Below are 22,074 nucleotides of genomic sequence, written 5' to 3' on the forward strand. Positions count from 1 at the left end.
GAAGCTTGTGTGTGACTCAACCGTAACGTGTTACTGTTCTTTTATAGCTAACTAAAATCTTTATTTTTAGTATTATACTTGGATAAGATTAAATTTTTTGAAGTGAATCTCGCTTGTAAAGGGAAGAGTTTAAAGTTTCATACCCTAACAGAGGATTCCAGTGCATGTATGTTAAAGGAAAGTCTCAAGCTTTTTCTTAATAGATGTTATTTTGTGAACAACCTCCCTTTCTATTCCCTGACTGGCCACTCTGCCTCCCATTCATCAGCAAATAATATCCCTGTGTCAGTGAGAGCAAATGCTAAAATGGATGGGTCATGTTACAACTATTTATGTATTTTAATACACACATTTGGTAGTTGAATATAAATTGAAGTAGCAGCAACATGTGACCAGCCAGCTCCCTATGGACCATTGGCAGACCACAGACCAGTTTGAGGAACACTGTATTAAACACAGGGGCAGGCAAACTTTTTGGCCTGAAGGCCGCATCGGGTTTCGGAAATTTTATGGAGGGCCAATTAGGGGAGGCTGTACCTTCCCGAACAGCCAGGCATGGCCCTGCACCCACCCCCTATCCCTGCCCCCCTGACAGCCCCACCCCCTGGACTCTGCCCCATCCAACCACCCTGTTCCCTGATGGCCACCCCGGGACCTCTGCCCCATCTGCCCCTCCCCACTCCCTGTCCCCTGACCGACCCTGGAACCCCCTTCCTGACTGCCCCCGCCACCCCATCCAACCCCCCCCTTCCTGACTGCCCCCATTCAACCCCCCTGTTCCCTGTCCTCTGACCACCCCGACCCCTATTCACACCCCCACCCTCTATCCAACAGCCCTGCTCCCTGCCCCCTTACTGCGCTGCCTGGAGCACTGGTGGCTAGCGGCACTACAGCCACACCGCCCAGCTGGAGCCAGCCACGCACCGTGCAGCACAGAGCACCGGGTCAGGCCGGGCTCTGCAGTGGCGCTGCCCCAGGAGCTCGCAACCCCACTGCCCAGAGCATTGCATCGGCAGCACAGTGAACTGAGGCTGTGGGGGAGTGGGAACAGCAGGGGAGGGGCCGGCTAGCCTCTGGGGCCAGGAGCTCAGGGGCTGGGCAGGAAGGTCCCGTGGGCTGGATGTGGCCTGTAGTTTGCCCACCTCTGGTATTATCATGTTAATGGTCACTCCGACCTGAGAAATTTAAAAATTCAGACTGTAAAAAGGTACCACGGCACCTTTTCTCTCTTAATGCCTTAAGCATTTTCATTATGCAGGACATGGGCAGGGTGGGGGCAGGGAGAGCAGTCAGATATCCTGGGCTATGGGAACATGTAATGAGACACACACTGGGGGAAACATTGTCCAAAATGAAATGTCGTGGATTTATGATTAAAAAAATATTTATCACCTTCCACTCCTTTGAGGTCAGTTTTCTGATGCACACATGTATTAAAGACAGACAGACTGTGTTTGAATAAAAGTACACCAGCATATCTAGAAGAAAAGGCTGTGAGTTTGATGAAGCATCATGATCTCTTACTCCAGTCAAGCTTTAGGCCTAATGCCTCAGTCCTGCAAGCAGATCCACAGAGACTGATCATTGTACCTGTGTACAGCACTCCACTGCAGATCCAATAGTAGAATTGGGACATAGGCTTGAAAAGAATGGAAAAAATTCACATGAAGTGTGTCATATTATATCAATACCGATAAAGATAGAATTGAGTTTTATTTGAACAACATCTGAGATGAGACTCCTGTAGAAAGACTAAACATAAGGCCCATAGCAAGAGCCCAATAGTGTCTGAAAGGGTTATTAATGGCTCAGTGGTTAAGGCATTGGAATAGTGAATATGAACCACCAAGTTGCCTTCCAAGTGTTAAAACTGCTTCTTTAAGGGTACATTTCCACTACAGTTATTATCTATATGTAAGTCTCACTAGTGTAGCTATGTCACTTAGGGGTGTGTGATTTTTACCGATATTTTTATACCAGTAAAATCCTTAGTGTGGAAAGAGTTATACCAGTATGAAAGTGGTATAGAGGGGTGGCAGGCCTCTCAGGAGCTTCCCCTCGGCAGAGTGCATATGCAAGCCCTTTCTCTCCCTGTAGCCCTCCTTGGGCTAAGGCCCTTAATTAGTCCTGTAGTCTTTAAATGGCCTTGACCCTGGTACTGAGCTGTACCCCAAGGCGATCTCCCTGAAGGCAATGTCCATGTCCTCTCTAGGCCTTTCTGTCCCCAGCTCTCCTCCTGGGCTACTAAAAGGGTTCAGTTCCCCTTCTGAGGTGTATCAAAGTCCAGGTCACTTCCCCAGTGGCCAATGGGGGAGACCCAGGCCCACCCACTACTCTGGGTCCCAGCCCAGGGACCCTCTAATAGCAGCCATCCACTCTGTCCCTTTATGTACACTGAGTTACTGCTATGATTTCCTGGGCCACTCCCCCCGCAGGCCCAGCACATTCTTCACCCTTACCTCAGGGCCTTGTCCTGGTTGAATCCCAGCAGCCAGCCAGGAGCTCCTTCTTCCTCCCCCAGGTCTCTGCTAGCACTGCTCTGTCTGAGGTCCTGTAGCTTCATGAGCCAGCCAGGCACACCATCCATGCTCCTCCACCTCCAGCAAGGAACTGAACTCACTCTGGCCCTCCAGCTCTTTTTATGCTAACCTGCTGAGCCCTGATTGGCTGCCTCCCCAGAAGCCTCTCTAGGCCACATGGAGAACTCCACTCTGCTACCTTTTTCTGGGGTGGGATGTGGTAAGACTACAGGGCCCTCCAGAGGGCCTCAAAGGGTCTGGTACACCCCCTCACAGGTGGTTATACAGCTATTCCCCTTGCTGTATGGGTGACTAAGGCCTGATCTACACTTAAAAATTTTGCTGGCAAAGCTATATAGGTTAGGAGTATGAATAAAAAAAAATTACCCTCGAGATCCACACAGCTATGCTAGCAAAAGTCCCAATATAGATGCAGTTATATCAATAATAATGTCCTTTTGCAAAAACATAGCTTATTATGTTTGCGGGAACTGGTACAACCTAGACGAGCAAGAGTTCTTTTGCCAGTATAAGCTCTGTCTCCACTTGTTTTGCTATTATAGCTACATCAACAAACCCTTCCTAGCAGAGACAAGGCCTAAGATGACATGATACTGATCACAATTTTAGAGTCTGTCAATGTAGACTATGGCAAGTTGTGTTCAGTAATGTGTTGACTAATAATGATTGAAACCTGCTGGAGTCCTCACCAGGATCAGGGCTTAATGTTTAATGCTAACACACCTGCACTTTGGAAGAGTTATACACAAGAAAGGATATCAGAGCTGTCACAACCCCTGTCACTGCTCCCATCATGAAAGAGCCACTGAATATTCCAAGGAAAACTCCAACTGATTTGAAAAATGCTGCGGCATCAAACGCATGGGTGTTTTCACCTGTTGGCTGGTAGGCAACTATGGATCTAGGGAGGGGAAAAAAAGAAAAAAAAAAAAGAGTCAGATGACAATGGAGGAGTTAGTGATAGCAACAAAATCTTTTATGCCAGATCATTAAGCAAAGGGATATTATATTCTGCTAGATTCAGATTCTAAATGCCAATTCTGGTTGAGTCCCAGCAGCCAGCCAGGAGCTCCTTCTTGGGTGTGTAATCAGGAAGGCCAAAGCACGATTGGAGTTGCAGCTAGCAAGCGATATGAAGGGTAACAAGAAGGGTTTCTACAGGGTATGTAATCAATAAGATGGTCAGGGAAGGTGTGGGACCCTTACCGAATGGGAGAGGCAACCTAGTGACAGATGATGTGGAAAAAGCTGAAATACTCAATGCTTTTTTTGCCTCAGTCTTCACAGACAAGGTCAGCTCCCAGACTGCTGCACTAGACAACACAGTATAAGGAGGAGGTGAGCAGCCCGCAGCGATGAAAGAGCTGGTTAAGGACTATTTAGAAAAGCTGGACATGCACAAGTCCATGGGTCCAGATCTAATGCATCCGAGGGTGCTGAGGAAGTTGGCTGATGTGATTGCAGAGCCATTGCCATTATCTCTGAAAATTCGTAGTGACTGAGGGAGGTCCCGGATGATTGGAAAAAGGCAAATATAGTGCCCATATTTAAAAAAAAAGGGAAGAATGAGAACCCGGGGAACTACAGACTGGTCAGCCTCACGTCAGTCCCTGGAAAAATCATGGAGCAGGTCCTCAAGGAATCTATTTTGAAGCACTTGGAGGAGAGAAAGGTGATCAGGAACAGTCAACATGGATTCACCAAGGGCAAGTCATGCCTGACCAAACTGATTGCCTTCTATGATGAGATAACTGGCTCTGTGGATATGGGGAAAGCGGTGGATGCAATATATCTTGACTTTAGCAAAGCTTTTGATACGGTCTCCCACAGCATTCTTGCCAGCAAATTAAAGTAGTATGGATTGGATGAATGGACTATAAGGTGGATAGAAAGCTGGCTAGATGTTGGGCTCAACGGGCAGTGACCAATGGCTCGATGTCTAGTTGGCAGCCGGTATCAAGCAGAGTGCCCCATGGGTCAGTCCTGGGGCTGGTTTTTTTCAACATCTTTAGTAATGTCCTGGATGATGGGATGAATTGTACCCCCAGCAATTTCACAGATGACACTAAGCTGGGGGGAGAGGTAGATACGCTGGAGGGTAGGGATAGGGTCCAGAGTGACCTAGACAAATTGGAGGATTGGGCCAAAAGAAATCTGATGAGGTTCAACAAGGACAAGTGCAGAGTCCTGCACTTGGGAAGGAAGAATCCCATGCACCACTACAGGCTGGGGACCAACTGGCTAAGCAGCAGTTCTGCAAAAAAGGACCTCGGGATTACAGTGGACGAGAAGCTGGATATGAGTCAGCAGTGTGCCCTTGTTGCCAAGAAGGTCAACGGCATATTGGGCTGTATTAGTAGGAGCACTGCCAGCAGATCGAGGGAAGTGATTATTTCCCCTCTATTCAGCACTGGTGAGGCCACACCTGGAGTACTATGTCCAGTTTTGGTTCCCCCACTGTAGAAGAGATGTGGACAAATCGGAGAGAGTCCAGCAGAGGGCAACGAAAATGATTAGGGGGCTGGGGCACATGACTTATGAGGAGAGGCTGAGGGAATTGAGCTTATTTAGTCTGCAGAAGAGAAGAGTGAGGGGGGATTTGATAGCTGCCTTCAACTACCTGAAGGGGGCTTCCAAAGAGAATGGAGCTCAGCTGTTCTCAGTGGTGGCAGATGACAGAACAAGAAGCAATGTTCTCAAGTTACAGTGTGGGAGGACTACGTTGGATATTAGGAAACTATTTCACTAGGAGGGTGGTGAAGCACTGGAATGGGTTGCCTAGGGAGGTGGTGGAATCTCCATCCTTAGAGGTTTTTAAGGCCCGGCTTCACAAAATCCTGGCTGGGATGATTTAGTTGGCGTTGGTCCTGCTTTGAGCAGGGGTTTTGACTAGATGACCTCCTGAGGTCTCTTCCAACCCTAATAGTCTGCGAGTCTCTTCTGCCTGATTCATTACACATAGGGTGACCAGATATCCTGATTTTATAGGGACAGTTCCAATTTTGGGGGCTTTTTCTTATATAGGCACCTATTACCTCCCATCCCCATCCCGATTTTTTACACTTGCTATCTGATCACCCTAATTACACACCTCTGTAGCACAGACAAAAACGTTAGCAACGTTTATCAATTCAGTTCACAAGGCAGAATCCATTTAGAAAAAGAAATGTGGAGATTAAGATTTTAGAAAAATTATATGATTTACAGCTACCACCTAAATCACAAAAAAGAAATAGAAAATTTCACATAGCGGAAGCCTGAATTGTTACTTACGAAGACAATACAATGGCAACAGCATCATTTAGAACACTCTCTCCAAACAGAAGGGCATAGAGATCGACATCAGCATGCAGTTCATTAAATATTGCCAGCACGGTAACTACAAAAATAATAAGAAGGAACATGTGCATTAGTTTATTGTGAGTGCTTGTGAGCTGGAAGGAGCAGACATTTTCCAATTTGCCTAAAGAAGCAGAAACCATAGACTGTGGAACAACTTCAAACCAAAACGGGAAAGACTTTAGTCATATTTAATTAAGAGTCATACTGTACAGGTAAATTGCCTGTTGGAGGAGGAATGACAGTTTTAGGGCACACTTGTTCCAAAACAGGTCTGGCTCACTCGCTGTCTCTCTCACACACAAGAAATTTCTCTAAGAAGTTCTCTAAACCATTGGACATAAATAGGCAAGAGTTCCACTCTGCCAGAATCCGACTATTTTTTAAACAATACGTCCAAGTTCCACAATCAAATAGCCAGAAAAAAGTTGTGGACTGGTAACAAACAACAGAAGGCTTTTACAGCTTTTTCCACACAAATCTTTAGTATTTCAGTTCTTTCAAAAAAAAAAAAAAAAACAAACAAACAAACAAAAAAAACCCATGAAGAACAAAAATCATAAAACCATTCGTAAGTACCTTGTCCAAAAAGTACACTCTATGTTATAAACATATTTGCAAACAGAAATTGAGAAGGACCAGACAAGACTAGTATTTATTCAAAGCAATCCTGTCGAACAATAACTTCGGTCTGATATTGAGGAAGAAGCTTCTGGAGACTCACCCCATGTGTATCTTATTTTCACGCATCATATGCCAGTTTCCATGTAAAAGGAAGCAGAAGTGAATCCAACTACCAGCAGTCCATCTCAACTGCTCGCTTCCACTTCCCATTTTCACAAAAACAGATATTGAATATGTAAAAAAGTGTGTTTTAAAATATAGTTCCTGCTTTGTACTTCAGACAGACAGACACACGCACGCACAACAGTTCTCCAGAGATGTTGGTTTCCAAAACTTAGACAACTTTAATGGGTCTGTAGCACTGAAATTTGAAGACACCATCTCAAAAAAGGTTAAACAGTTGGCTATAAACAAAAAAGTGTCCTTATACTTGAAATACTAAAATATATTAAAATTTAAAAAAAAAGTAAATTTTCAAAAAAGATTGCGCCTATTTTATAAAAAGTAATACTATATTTCAAGCAGTGAATCTATAAAGGGATAGCCAGGCTCTCCACAAAATGAAAAGATTACATTCATTCCACTGAATTAAAGTTTATATTCATGAAAGGAAAACTCTATTAAGGAAAACATATCAGTACATTTTGTTTCTAAATGTGTTGTCTAGCCAGATACTAGCACAGTCTTTGCCAGATACCAACTTTCCTGATGCCCAATATATACACATCATACAGTACATACACACAGTTACCATTGTAATGTAACTGAAAAGAAAAAAAAATTAGAATTATCAGCTATACATCCTCAAAAATGTGTTATCAATGGAATAATTTAAGTAACTGCAGTACCTGGATCAGTAGCAGATATGACCGCTCCGAAGAAGAGACAGTCTGTATAGTAAAATTTATCAGAGAGTTGTCCCACCAACTTCATTAGTTTTACAACACCATACATGAGATTCCTGCAGTAAAAGAGGATAAAGCAGTGTTTATCAAAACAGGGAGGGTCTCCTTTGTGAGGCTCTGAAGAGTATAGGAAAGATAAAATCATCTCATCACTGCTCAGGTAGGCCTTGCCTCACTAAGGGTGTGTGTGGGGGGGGGGAAATTATCTACACTTGTAATGCTACAGCTTTGGCGTAGGTAGTGTCTACACTGATGGGAGGGGTTCTCCCATTGGCCTAAGTCAGTGGTTTTCAAACTTTTTTTTCTGGCGACCGAGTTGAAGAAAATTGTTGATGCCCACAACCCACGGGAGCTGGGGCAGAGGGGTGTGGGAGGGGCTCAGGGCTGGGGCAGAGGGTTTGGGTGCTGGGGTGAGGGCTGCAGGGTGGGGCCTTCAGGGTGGGGCCAGGAATGAGGGTTTAGGGTGTGCGAGGGGGCTCTGGGCTGGGCAGGGGCTGGGGTGCAGGAGGGGGATCGAGGCTCTGGGCTAGGGGTGCAGGCTCTGGGGTGGGGCTGGGGATGAGGGGTTTGAGTGCAGGAAGGGGCTCCAGGTTTGGGGAAGGTTCAGGGCTGGGGCAGGGGATTGGGGCACAGGCTTACCTCCAGCAGCTCCTGGTCAGCGGCGCAGAAGGGGCGCTAAGGCAGGCTTTCTGCCTGTCCTGGCACTGTGGACCATGCTGTGCCCCAGAAGCAGCCAGCAACAGGTCCAGCTCCCAGGCGGATGTGCACAAGCGGCTCTGCGTGGCTCTCGCCCACAGACACTGCCCCCTACCCAGCTCCCATTGGCCGGGAAGCAGCCAACGGGAGTGCGGAGCCAGTGCTTGGGCAGTGCGCAGAGCCCCATGGCACCCCTGCCTAGAAGCCAGACCTGCTGCTGGCCGCTTCCAGGGCATAGCGAGGTGTTGGAACAGGTAGGAACTAGCCTGCCTTAGCTGGGCAGCACCACCCACGGGACTTTTAACAGCCTGGTCGGCAGTGCTGACCAGAGCTGCTGTGACCAGCGCCTTACATTCCGCAACCCAGTTCTGGGTCGCAACCCGCAGTTTGAAAACCACTGGTCTAGGTAATACACGTCCTTGAGAAGCAGTAACTAGGTCCATGGAAGAATTAGATTCATAGATATTTAGGTCAGAAGGGACCATTATGATCATCTAGTCTGACCTCCTTCACAATGCAGGCCACAGAATTTCACCCACCACTCCTACAAAAAAACCCTCACACTTATCGATCTAGCGCTGTCCACACGGGTACTCAGGTCAGCTTCACAACGCCTCTCGGGGGTGTGGATTTTTCACACCCAACTGACTGACGTAATTAAACTGACTTAATTTTCTAGTGAAGCCCAGGCCCAGAGCTCAGTATGGAACAGTGAGAGTGGAACTCTAATCTCTCAAAAGATGTTTCCTCATCATCTGAGTCCAGAGTGTGATATTACCCAATACAGGTCATTTAGTACCTAGGAAGTCAGAAATATAGTCTGTCCTCATGATTAAAACACACAATCCAACAATTTCCCCCAATGAATTGTATAGTACTTAAGGAAGGAACTTTGCACTGTAACAGCTATTAAATTATTTTTTCCTCTGCAGTGAAATTCCCTCAAGATAGCAAATGCAATAAAGCAGCAACTGAGTATATATACACACATTAAAGCTCTTATAAAAGTCCACATGCTGAAAAGATGCAACATTGTTAACAGAATAAGCATTCACAATCAAAACCATTTTGCTTGTGTGTCTTATTTTTAAGTAGGTGAAAGAGGATGCTTCTAAAAGCTGAGACAAGACTCTTGGTTAGCAGTTGCCTCTATTCTCTGGATGAATGTATCTTCATTAGAAATAGAGGCTAATTCATGTAGAATCAAGTATTTTGTAAAGTTTTGTTTTCATAACTGATTAATTGAACCAACAGAAACTTGGATCTCTAGGATTGTAGGGTTGGAAAATAGCAGTGACCACCACGGAACTGAATTGTTTGGACAAACTTCGTGGTCTGTTTCTGGCAGCACTGTAAGAAAGCAAAACCCTATTTGAAGTCAACCAAATTCCAGCTTCATTTTAGAGGCTGATTTTGCCAAAAGGACACACCAATAAAACCCTAATTGAAAATTTACAGTCACTATTCTAATCACTAGAAATCCGAAGTTTAGGGAGCTATGGCATTTATTTCATTAACTTAAAACTAGCACATAAAAGTTGCACAATCTCACAAAGCTCACTCACCCGATAATAAAACAAGAGACTGCAGTTCCTAAAAAGGCATAAGCCAGAATAGACCCCAGATTCCTGAAAAAGTGCCTCTGTATGAGAAAAAAAATTATATTAAAGCTCAGCTATGTGAAAACTCAGACATCAACAAAATGTATAGCACAGCCCTACAGCAATATAACGAAACAGCCTTCCACTCTGGGAGGAAATAATATTTTCAATCTTATTATGTAAATCTTCTGTAATATTTAAACAAATTTAATACAAGTCCCCCCGAATCATGTTTAAAATCTTATGTGGGGCTTGTTGAGACACAGCTTTATAACCAGATGCTTGTGTGACTAATTTAACAGAGGGCCAAGACTTTAAAAGGAAAGTAACTGTAAGTGATGGCCCTAAGTCACAAAGTGTAGTCCTGAATTTCCATCCTCCAATATTCAGAGGTGTTCAGATCGCAGTTTAGGTTTGGGCCATCTCTCTAAAAGTAACTCACTGAATGCATAAAATGCAGAGGAAAACCAGACAATTCACAGGGATATATTGTTTAAGTTTATCTTGCTTATTCAATAGCAATGTTCAGGGGTAAATAATGTAAGACAACACATAACTAATACAGCAGTCTATATATTGGATAGTAAAATAATATACTTTCTCTTAAAACTAGCCAACTGTTTAGAAACAATGGACGAGATTGTCTAGCTTTGCAAGAGGCACCACAAAAGAGACACTTGTGCTCAGGACTGTGGCACTAATGGAGATTGTACTCTAGCTGTTAGTGATTCAGCATTAGGCTGAAAGTGTCATGGTTACATTCTCAGAAAGTGCTTACACTTACCTTCTTCAAGCTGTACCCAGCATGGAAAATAATAGGAGGCAACAGAATGTTGAAGAAAACTTCTGGGTCAAATGTTACCTTTAAAAAAATGTAAAAGTCCATTTAAAACCAAAAAAAGAACAGAGTACACAGTCAGCAGTTGCCAATAAAATCCTTACAATTTTACCTTTGGAAGTAGTAAATGTTAACAAACAATTTGCTAGGTATTTTCTTTACTATCCATGAAATAACATTATATACGTGCAAAGGCAAAGAAATGAAGATTTTAATAGAGACCACTGTATTTGGAAAACTTTGGTATGACAACATATTCAGGGTTCTTCTAGAGCTTAACAGTCCCAACTGGTAGTCCCCTCCTTAAATGAGCCAGAAACACAGAAATTTAGATTCAAAAGGTGCTGGATAAAGCCCCTTATCATGGTATCAACCATGTTTGTGCAGATTTCTGGTTCTTATTTGTAGTGCCAACACCATTTATACTTAAAAAACCCATATCTTTTGCATATAATTACCGCATGAGTAAGTCACCCAAACCACAGGCATGTGCGCACACACACACGCGCGCGCGTGCGCGCGCACACACAGAGATATTTTCTTCAGTGGAAGTTGTAAGTGTCAAGACCCAATGAAAGCCAGGCCAAATTGTTCAAGACAGCAAAAGAATTTAAAACGGAAGATACACCAGCGATTGTAAAAAGTCAGTGATCAGTACTACTAGAAAACTGTTGTGTCTAACTTAGGGTTCATATATAGACTCCCAGTTTCAGATATTTTACATTTGATGGAAGGGGGGAGAAATGAAACTAGTTTTTCCTTCAACATAACTGAACTAAAAAAAATAGAGAAGAAAAATCAAAGATGCTAAGTGTAGAAAAGTCCCTGTACTATAGGACTGAGTTGGAACTCAGTAGCAATTAGTGTCTTGACGTGGATCCATAAATGTTAGCTAATTATACAGAAATGGCTTTGGTTATACTGAGCATACATTAATTCTTGAACTGTTATGAAAGGACATGTGAACACTAGGATACAAAGAAAATACAATTTTGCCAATGAATGCTATGCAGAGGACACTTTTGAATGAGTTTAAATAATTTAGTTCTATTACATCTGGAAATACAGTACTTAATATCATACCATACACTCAGTTTGGAGGAGAAGGGAAGTGTGGGTAAAAAGAGCAGCGTGAAACAGGAAATGTCACCTATGCAGCAGTCATTCACAAAATAGGTCAATAGTTATTCACAAAAACTCAACTATCCTTACCTTTCGCAACATGTCATTCTGTTCCACGTTGTGTATTTTTCCAGGGCTTATTTCTCCTTTAAGGGTGTACTCAAAAAACTTTCCACTGACATTGACCAACAGCGTCGTAAATGGTCTGTCCTCCTGCGAGCAGCTGAATGGCTTGTCATGGCCACTGCTGGAGGGAGAACCATATCTCAAGATCACCCCAACAATGAGTCCTGAAAGATAAAATGTTTTAAAGAGTCTGTAATTACATGAATTTGGCATAAGCAGAGAGTTTCTAGATTCAAGTATCACTCAGTGCACAATACGTGGAAGGGAACATACCATGTACGTATTTGTAGTGACCGACTTACTGATGTTTCTAAATTAGGGATGCTCAAAGCAGGTCAGGATTAAAGAAGCTGGTTTCAATTTAACTGAATAGCAAAATTTAAAAAGTGACATTGAAACTGTTCCTATTTCTTTCTATGTACTCCTCTATCATGGGGAATTATCATTCAGAATTGTGCTGAAAGCCATATAATTGTAAAATACAGAAAATAAACCACTGTACATTGGCAACATCCCACAGAGATACCAATGCTAACAAATACCAGTTTTAAAATAGTTTGCAAGTTATTTAATTGAAACAAATATATCTATTTTGCCACAGTATTTCACTTATAGAGTAACATGAAAGCATCACTGCTATAATTCTGCAACCAACATCAGAGAGAGAAAGAGGGAGACGTTCAGTGCATTGCAAATTTAGCAACCAATCATCCAGACAATATGCACCAGGAGCCAGCTGCACTTCAGCGAAGCCATTTGCTGCAAAGGATTTCCATTTCAGTTAAGAACAGGTCTCCATCTTTCACAAAGGTGAAAATAAACACAGTAAGATGGTGCATTGCTCATACGATACGTGAAAACTGCTCTAAAGCTTTAGAGGAAAACGAATTACTCAGCTAGCCCACAGAAAACAAAAACTATTACTAGGGAAAGATATAGAATAGTACAAAGCAGGAATGAATGATTTGTACCCTCCCAAAATATAGTTTAAGGGAAGGCTCATGCAAGGAAGTTGGATAAGCACAGAATGGGATTGGGATTGTGCTCAGTCCCTATCCACTATCTATTATGCTCCAAAAGAATGAGATTTTAATCCAGCACTGAGAATCCACAGGAACGACCTCAGTATGAACTGGAGTCAGCAAAACGAAGCTAAAAATATAAAGTCACCACTACTCTTGTCACGGGAAAATGAACAAATTGCCAAGCCTTTGGTCAAGGTGGTTATTTCTAATATCACTTGTGTCTAGCCACTGTTCCGGGTGCTTTTGTCAGAAGTAGTAAGAAACTGAATGGCAACCTCAGGTCATCTTTGCTCACTGTGGGCCTGATCCTCCCTTCCCCACAGAAGCTTGTTTCCCCTAGACTGTAGCCAACTGAAGTAAATAAAAAACAACAGCCAAAGGAAGGATGAGATAACAGAGAAGCTTTTTATTTTTATGGCATCAATCTTTCCAAAGGTCAAAAAGAAAAGAACATTTCCTCTTAAACTCATAGCAGAAACGCCAGATTTCATTTAGGAACAGATAGCATACCAGATCACTGGAATAAGTCTCAAACGCCTGTACGAACAGCATTAGAGCTGTCAGCCTCACATCCCACTGTGTTTATAATCAACAGAAAGTGCTGGCAACTGAGAAACTGAAAGGCATTGATAGAGGTTGTTAATTGTATTTCCCAGGCTTCTTTTGCCTGGCATCCAGAAGAAGAGAAGAATTTATATTGAAAAATTGCCATCGTACAAGCAAAGCAAACTGTTTTTATTATCTAGCAGCAATTAACTGTTACTGAAAAATCCCAAAGAGTCTCAAAAATTCACGAGACTGATTTCTTATCAATACCAAACATTCAGGTAATTAAATTTCACATTTATATCGAACTGTTAATCCCCAATGATCCCAAAGCATTTTACAAACTACACAGAGGACACAAGAGAAATGTGGGGCAGATGGCTACAGTTAGTCAACATACAGCACCCTATACAACAGTTCAGGCAAGGGAAATTTGGCCAAGCTTAATGGTGCAAATTCTCATAGCTTTGCACAGTTGTCTCTCCTCACACTTGTAGAAAACTCTGTTAATGGAATGTGTATTTTTATTTCATTTTCTGAGAGGAAGATTTTTAACCTGGATAAATAATTGTTCTAGATCAAGATAGCTGAAATGAACTGCAGTCTCACTTATTGTTTACTAAAATTTAATAGACGCAATTTTATACAGGTAATGGAAGGAGAAAACCTCCAGCAAAGAAGAGGACTGTGGCTACAGCTAGACTAAGACTTCAACTTGGAAGATTGTTTGTATTTGATTTTTGTTGGAGATGTGGAGATGAAGTTTCCCTCTTTTAGCTAGACCTGGAAACTACCATCATCTGCTTAATTCTTTACACATAAAAGTTGGAAATCCCCCTTGCTATTGAATTAGTCAGTCCTATTGTAGTGTTGTACATAATCCTATTATAGAATTGGATCCAATCTACTCTTTTTCTGTAATCAAACTAAAGCAGTTCATTTAAATGTTTTAGGTGAGATATATTTATAACTAATCTGCATCTTTTAAAAATTAAACATACTTTGTGTAATCATTATATAGATATAAATAAAAAATTCAATGCAATAATCAAAGCAGCCATCTGGAAAGTACCCTAAAACATGCATGTATTTATTCTGTACTGATGTAACACCAGCGCTTAGCTGCAGCTGAATGGGGATTCACACAACGTAGCCATGTCTGGACCCACCCTCCTCACTGAGCACAGAGTCTGGCGACAGTACGCAACATCAGAAACCAAGTTCTCCGAATGTCCACCCCTGCTTATAAAGTTGTTCTTCATTTCTTATCTCTGGGTTTCCATTACCTGAAGGGGTGGGTAGTCATCAGAAGCAACACAGCATTACAGAGGGAGAGTGCAGACAGACAGGGCACAGATTGAGGAGAGTGTCATAAGTACATGGAAACAGGCATAAATGAGGAAGGGACTTGCATAGGGCTGCTCCTATCATTTCACAATATCTATGGCTAGCCACATCAAAATTATTAGTATAAGTGGTTAATCTACTGGGGGTTTAACAGACCAGCTAAAAGAGGGGGGCAGGGGGGAATCTGATCTTGTCTTGCAAACAGATATTTAGAAATAGTTTGGATCCAAGACACAGGTTTTGTAAATAAAAACTTACATTAAATACCTATATAATAATATACCTGCATCACTGCAAAAAAACAGACAACCGCACACAATGTGGACAAGGTTATAGCGTATCTTTGAAATGGCAGCCTTCAAAGCCCTGAGAGGCAACAAAGGAAGCTAGTAAGGAACGTTTTATTTGAAATAGCGGGAAGCCAGGGAAATTCCATCCCCTTAACACAATTATATAAGAGATGGAAATTACTAGAGCCAGGCAGGAACCAGATTTTTTTTTTTTTTTTTTTTTATAAGAAATTCTGCGATTTCAAACTTTGTTCAGTTCCGAAATGGAATGAAAAACATTTTTTCCAAGTTTCCCATTAAATGAAATTTTAAAAACCCCACAAAACCCATTTTAGATCAAAATGTTTTGTTTTAGTTTTGCCATATCAAAATATTTTTTTGAGATATAAAATTTCAAAATGAAAAGTTGTTTTGAAACAAAAAAAATCCAGATGTTTCACTTTGGAAAATGTTGAAACAAAATGTTTCATCCACATCAAAGTGTTTGTCTCCTGCCCTCTCCCTCCAACAAAAACAAATTTTTGTCAAAATCAACACATTTATGTGAAACATTTTGCTTACCAAAAAAATGGGCACTTTTGTCAGAAAATGTCTGGCCTGCTCTAAAAGGTACGTGTGCTTTGCCATATCAGTTCAGGAGGTGGATGGGCTTGTTACCAAAGCACAGAACTGGGCTCTATTCTAGGCTCTGCCACACAGTTTTAATATGACCTTGGGAAAGTTATTTAACTCTTAGTACATCTGTGAAGTAGATGTATTTTACCAGTCAGGAAAGTGAGGCGCAGAAAGGATGAATTCATTAACACTTATCCAGCATTTTGAGATCCTCTGGTGGAAAACATAGAAGTATTTTATTTTCTGCTATGTATTCAACTTTCTACATGCCTTGGAGACCTGTGTTGCTTTCACATCTCCCTTCAAACATATGACAAATAAATCAACTCTGAAAAGATGTCACATGCCATTAAGTTTACTTGCTTGTGATAGGGCTGCATGCATACAAAATTTTAGTGATACTTAGTTTTAGGTAGACTGAGCACTTTGATTCACATCAGAAAGGCTGGATTTGCAAGCCCTGCACTGACGTTTATACATCACAAGGAATACAAATTCATCTTTTAGACAATCTCTCTGAATATATGGCTTAACCCAATTCCAGAAGAAGTGTGACAGAATCGCAGCTTCAAGACAAATGGAAAAAGAAGCCAGATTTAGCATGGCTTGATAGGCAAGTTGAGTAATCCTGGTTAACTTCAGCATTAATTGCTGGCCTGTTATCACTAAGCATAAATCCACTAGAGCTTTGATTCCATTACTCTGTTCGATAAAGCCTTAAGGATTCTAAAAATAAAGAGAGTCTACATAGCAAATTGCAGAATATGTAGTGATTCTGTTTCCTCATTATGAGGACTCTTTGGTGGAAAGTTAATTAAGAACCAGAATCAATACAGAAAATACTTGTCTGGAGGTCTTTAGGAGGAGATTTTACCTCATAAAAAGAGCCAGGAACCTCTAGGCTAAGGTCTCAGGTACAGTATTGTATTTTTGGCTATGTTTACACTGCACAATTCACTCAGGTGATTGGCACCCAGGTCACCCTAGCTTGGGGTGTGAGCAAAGCCCTGCCCACATTATCCTCATTCACCCATACACGTTTGTGGGCCGATCCTTTGTGCTCGGGAGAACTTGTCTGTCCTCCAAGGAGGGATGCGGGGGGTGGAAATTGAGGAAAGGCACTAGAGGACTATCAGCACTCGAGTAATTTAGCCTGCATTCTCACTGCAGAGTGGGTGGATTCCAGCCTGAGTTCAAGCTTAGCCCAGCTGAGTAAACTAACCCAGGCTTAAAGCACCTCCATAGCTGAGTCAGAGGGTATTCTGTGTGGATGGTAAAAGGGTTTGGGTTAAAACCAGGTAAGTGCCTGAGTTAACTGTGCAGTGTAAACCTACCCTTAAAGTGCTCCTAATCTTAGGGGTCAAATAGGCACCATTGCAAGAGGAATATCTTCTCTAAAACTGCTGGAAAGAAGCTAAAAAATTTCTTGCATTGAACTCAGGGGAAATGGTTTGACCCAAGATTCTGAAAAGACTAATTGGCATGTTTGCATTACCAGACACAGCAAACTGAGGTCTTGTCTACACAGTTAAGTCGACATAAGGCAGCTAAAATCAACCTAAATGTGGAGGTGTACACACTGCAATGTCCCTCCTGTCAATTTATCTCTGCTGCTACACCAACATATCAAAACCACCTCGACGTGAGGTGTAGAGCTTATGGCAACAAAGTTAGAGCAATGCAGTATCAGTGTGGACACAGCATTGCTTATGTCACTGTAAGTGCCCTCCAGGAAGTATCCCACAATGCCCATCATGACCGCTCTGGTCTCCAGTTTGAACTCTGCTGCCCTGCAGCCAGGTATACAGGCATGTTTTCCTCCCCCTTTATAGTCCCAGGAATTTTTGAAATTCCTCTTCCTGTTTGCTCAGCGTGGAGAGCTCCCTGCTCTCCTGCAAACAGTGATTCCTATACATATACAGTGGCAATCGGTGCATTTGCATTATAAAATTAACATACACAGCAATCATTACTACAACGTAAGAAAACAATGCCTGGCTAAATGCATTAGACAGACATTACTGGAGCTCATTGTCAAAATGCTCCTTCAGAGCCCCCCTGATTTGAATAGCCCCACCACCACCACCTCCCTCCAACAACCCTAGTATCTGGCTGCTCAAAAGCAGCAGCCAGCCAATCCACCTCAATGTTCCACCCCTGTGGAAATGTCCCCGCTTAGCTTCACAAATGTTATGCAGAGGAGAGCAGGCTGCTATGATCGTGGAAATATTTTCCTCACTGAGGTCTAACCTGCCAAAAAAGGCAGTGCCAGCATCCCTTTAATCAGCCATTTGTCCTTATTGAATTTCATCCTGTTTACTTCAGGCCATTTCTACAGTTTGTCCAGATCATTTTGAATTTTAATCCTATCCTCCAAAGCACTTGCAACCCCTCTCATCTTGGTATCATCTGCAAACTTTATAAGTGTACTCTGTATGCCATTATCTAAATGACTGATGAAGATATTGAGGGGAACCGGACCCAGAACTGATCCCTGCAGGACCCCACTCGTTATGCCCTTCCAACATGACTATGAACCACTGATAACTACTCTCTGGGAACGGTTTTCCAACCGGTTTTGTGCCCACCTTATAGGAGCTCCATCTAGGTTCAGTTTCCCAAGTTTGTTTATGAGAAGGTCATGCGAGACAGTTTCAAAAGCTTTACTAAAGTCAAAATATACCATGTCTACTGCTTCCCCCCATCCACAAGACTTGTTACCCTATCAAAAAAGGGCTATCAGGTTGGTTTGACATGATTTGTTTTTGATAAATCCATGCTGACTGTTACTTATCACCTTATCTTCTAGATATTTGCAAATTGATTGCTTAATTATTTGCTCCATTATCTTTCTGGGTACAGAAGTTAAGCTGACTGGTCTGTAATTCCCTTGGTTGTCCTTTTTTCCCTTTTTATAGATGGGCATGATATTTGCCCTTTTCCAGTCTTCTGGAAACTCTCCCCATCTTCCGTGACTTTTCAAAGATAATCGCTAATGGCTCAGATATCTCCTCAGTCAGCTCCTTGAGCATTCTAGGATGCTTTTCATCAGGCCCTGGTGACTTGAAGACATTTAATTTCTCCAAGGAATTTTTAACTTGTTCTTTCCCTATTTTAGCCTCTTCTGATCCTATCTCAATTTCACTGGCATTCACTACATTAGATGTCCAATCACCACCAACCTTCTTGGTGAAAACCAAAACAAAGAAGTCATTAAGCACCTCTGCCATTTCTGTTATTATTCCCGCCCCCCCACCTTTGAGTAACGGACATGCCCTGTCCTTGGTCTTCCTCTTGCGTCTAATGTATTTGTAGAACGTTTTCTTGTTACCCTTTATGTCTCTAGCTAGTTTGATCTCCTTTTGTGCCTTGGCCTTTCTAATTTTGTCCCTACATACTTGTGTTATTTGTTTATATTCATCCTTTGTAATTTGACCTAGTTTCCACTTTTTGTAGGACTCTCATTTTTAGATCATTGAAGATCTCCTGGTTAAGCCAGGGTGGTCTCTTGCTATACTTCCTATCTTTCATATGCAGCGATAAAACGATAAATTATAAGAATCAAACCTAATTTCTGAAGAAAAGTTTTAGAATTTACTAGGTACAAGATGCTTTCCAGAGTTCCAGCGTAGCAATGTTCAACTTAATTCTCTGATAGCTTTTACACTGGCTCCCACTAAGGTTACAATTTTTTCATGGAGGTCACAGAATTCTTGACTTCCAAAGATGTCTGTGACTTCAGCCCTGGCGGCTGGGAGCTGCAGTGTCCCACCACCTCTCACAATGGCAGGGAGCTGTGAGGTATGCCCGCCGTCTGAGGCAGCGGGCCCCCAAGCTCCAAGCCACCATGGGCAGCGGGGGTACCCTGCAGCTCCCCGGCCATGGGGGCAGGGGGATCCCTGGCAGTTCCCCAGCTGTGGGCAGGAGGATCCCTGCAGCTCCCTGGCCCCACGGGGGACAGGGCGACCCTGGAGCTCTGAGCGCCCATAGGTGGCAGGGGCCCAGGAGCTCCCACCCACCCCGCAGCTGCCCCAGCCCCTTCCCATTTTATCATGGATATTTTTAGTGAAAGTCACACACAGGTCACGGGCAGTAAAGAGAAATTCACGGAAGCCCTTGACCTGTCCATGACTTTTACTAAAAATATCCATGACAAATATCTTAGCCTTACTCCTCACATACGGAAACATGCAATTGAAAATCAGAACAAAAAGGCACCTCAACATTCTATTTACACGACTCCAGTAGGAGACTGAGAAGTGCAACTGTGCTTTACCACCATTTTCTGAGAAAGCGGTCTTTGGCCTGGTACATATATTTGCAAAATAACAACAGAAATTAACGTGCACTTTGAACAGTCTGCACACGTCATTCAATCTAGATAATACTACACAGTAAACCTTTGGTATACATGTAAAGTAAGTGCCAGAAAATATTAAAGAAAAGTTTGTTGTAAGTGTAACATACTTTCCTCCCATTTCTTCATACACACTTTGAAAGGCATTCCCTACAGCCCACCATAAGCACTTAAATTACTCTTGCTCTCTTCATTAGACAACAGGGCTGAGGCACAAGAGAGTTAAGACTTCAAAAACAAAGAGAGACTGAAATAAGGAATAAAACTTTAAAATGGTAACTGGGATGATTCTGAACCATGAATCATATTAATGGTTGCAAAGGAATAGCTTTTAAAGAAATACCTGCAAGTCAGCAGGACTGGACAAGCTACACCAAAGAGCTTGACAATAAATGAGGAAGAAAACTACTGAAAAGGTAGTAATCATTTCCGATAAGTCTTCGGGAACAGATGAGGTGTGACGCAATTGAACAAAGGCAAATACAGTGCCAGTCTTTAAAACTTGAGACTCAGATTTACACCCAGCCGTACTGCAATAACCACATAACTGCATTTAAGAAATAACAAGAGGATCTGTATAAACACTTGAAGGAATCCAGTGTGCAGTAATTAGATTTCATGGGTTTATGGGTTCATAAGATATACCAGACAAGCCAGCTCAAATCTTAAATTTGGAGACATCCAGATGGTTATGCCACACCATCTCCTCCCCATCTCTTCTAGCCAATGCTGAATGAAACAAAATAAGATCAAGCATACCAAAACTTTATTTTTTGTAGGATCTAAGAAGAATCTCTTCACCATTCAAATACTGACCCAGAGAATTTTTATTTTTTTAAGACTTTACAGATTAGGCGGACTAAGGGAATGCAATGGACAAAAATTATCTTGATTTCAGCAGGACTTTTGAAGCAATTTTATAAAAAACTTGAAAAGCTAAAAAGATACCCCAAGACTATAAACAGCGTATGTTGTATAGTATTCGATAAAGGCAGTATAATATTTTCCATCTTATATTACATATGAACTATTGTTTACAGTAGATTAATTACATACTACAATCTAGTTTAAAAGATACTTGACAGACACAAGCAGAAAGTAGTCAAAAAGAGTGCATTTTCATTCGGACCAATAGAAAAATTATGGGTGTAAGAGTGTGATAAAAACCCAGCAAAAATCAGCCCTGGAATTAGCACGTTTTATTTTAATAGTCAGCAATCTGGAGAACATTGTTCATTCCAGGGTGACTGACTACCTCAGTTATAAAGCGTCAGAAAAAAAACACCATTAAAAGTACCAGAAAAAGATCAAAATTGCATACCCGTTATGGCAAAAGTAGAGAGATGAGCAGATAAAGGGATACTAGCAACCAAAGTATACTAATACTTATGGGGTAAAAATGATAGGCCGTGGTTATACAACTGGACTCTACTATTTAGAAAAAAAAGGTAAAGGAAAAAAAAATTATATATATATACACACACACACACACGCATATTTTTAATTATATATATATATATATATATATATATATATATATATATATATATATATATGCGCTATAGTGAAGTGGTTTTCAAACTGAGGTATGCATACCGTAGGGGTACACGAACTCTCATCAGGGGGTACATGAAAAAAATCCTGTAATGGCGGACAGCGCATTTTATTTAGTACAGTGGTTTTCAAACTGTCGGGCGTGGAGGAACGCTCCGAGGTCTGAGCTGAGTCCCCGACTTGGAGTTACTATTTTTGCTTGCCCCCCTCCACAACCCAGGCTTGCTGGACAGCCCGCTGAGGTGAGTCAGGGGTTGCAGGTGGGCTCTCTCCCTCAGCCCTGCTGCACAGGGCTGGCCTGAGCCACCCGGCATTGCCGCCTCCCCCGCGAATGTTCCTCCACACCCCCCTACGGGGGGCGTACCCTACAGTTTGAAAACCTCCAGAAGCTCTTGCTAAATGGAAGGCAGAAATCTGTGGGGGGAGGCGCAAGTGACCCTTATACACCTGCTGCGTGTCACCTATCTCAGAGTGGGGAACTCAGTAGACTACATTATTTGGAAAGGGGTATGCAGCCTAAAAAGTTTGAAAACCACTGCTATAGAGTAT

At 42.2% G+C, this 22,074-nt stretch overlaps 1 protein-coding gene across 6 annotated transcripts in view; it reads right to left on the reverse strand.

The window, feature by feature from the left end:
• The window catches only part of SLC9A7 (solute carrier family 9 member A7), a 121,835-nt gene that overhangs the window by 49,217 nt on the left and 50,544 nt on the right, over positions 1-22,074 (reverse strand). For all 6 annotated transcript variants that reach the window (XR_006287814.1, XR_006287812.1, XR_005225342.2 and 3 more), the window contains exons 2-7: positions 11,756-11,955; positions 10,490-10,567; positions 9,670-9,746; positions 7,352-7,464; positions 5,814-5,919; positions 3,300-3,441 (exon numbers count right to left, since the gene is read on the reverse strand). Coding sequence is in view for 2 of the 6 variants with exons in the window: in XM_037898969.2 (XP_037754897.1) it covers positions 3,300-3,441; positions 5,814-5,919; positions 7,352-7,464; positions 9,670-9,746; positions 10,490-10,567; positions 11,756-11,955 (716 nt within the window). In the remaining 4 variants the exon portion in view is untranslated. The remainder of the gene's footprint in view (positions 1-3,299; positions 3,442-5,813; positions 5,920-7,351; positions 7,465-9,669; positions 9,747-10,489; positions 10,568-11,755; positions 11,956-22,074) is intronic.

This window comes from Chelonia mydas, chromosome 1 (assembly GCF_015237465.2).
Source record: "Chelonia mydas isolate rCheMyd1 chromosome 1, rCheMyd1.pri.v2, whole genome shotgun sequence".
Lineage (NCBI taxonomy): Eukaryota > Metazoa > Chordata > Testudines > Cheloniidae > Chelonia > Chelonia mydas.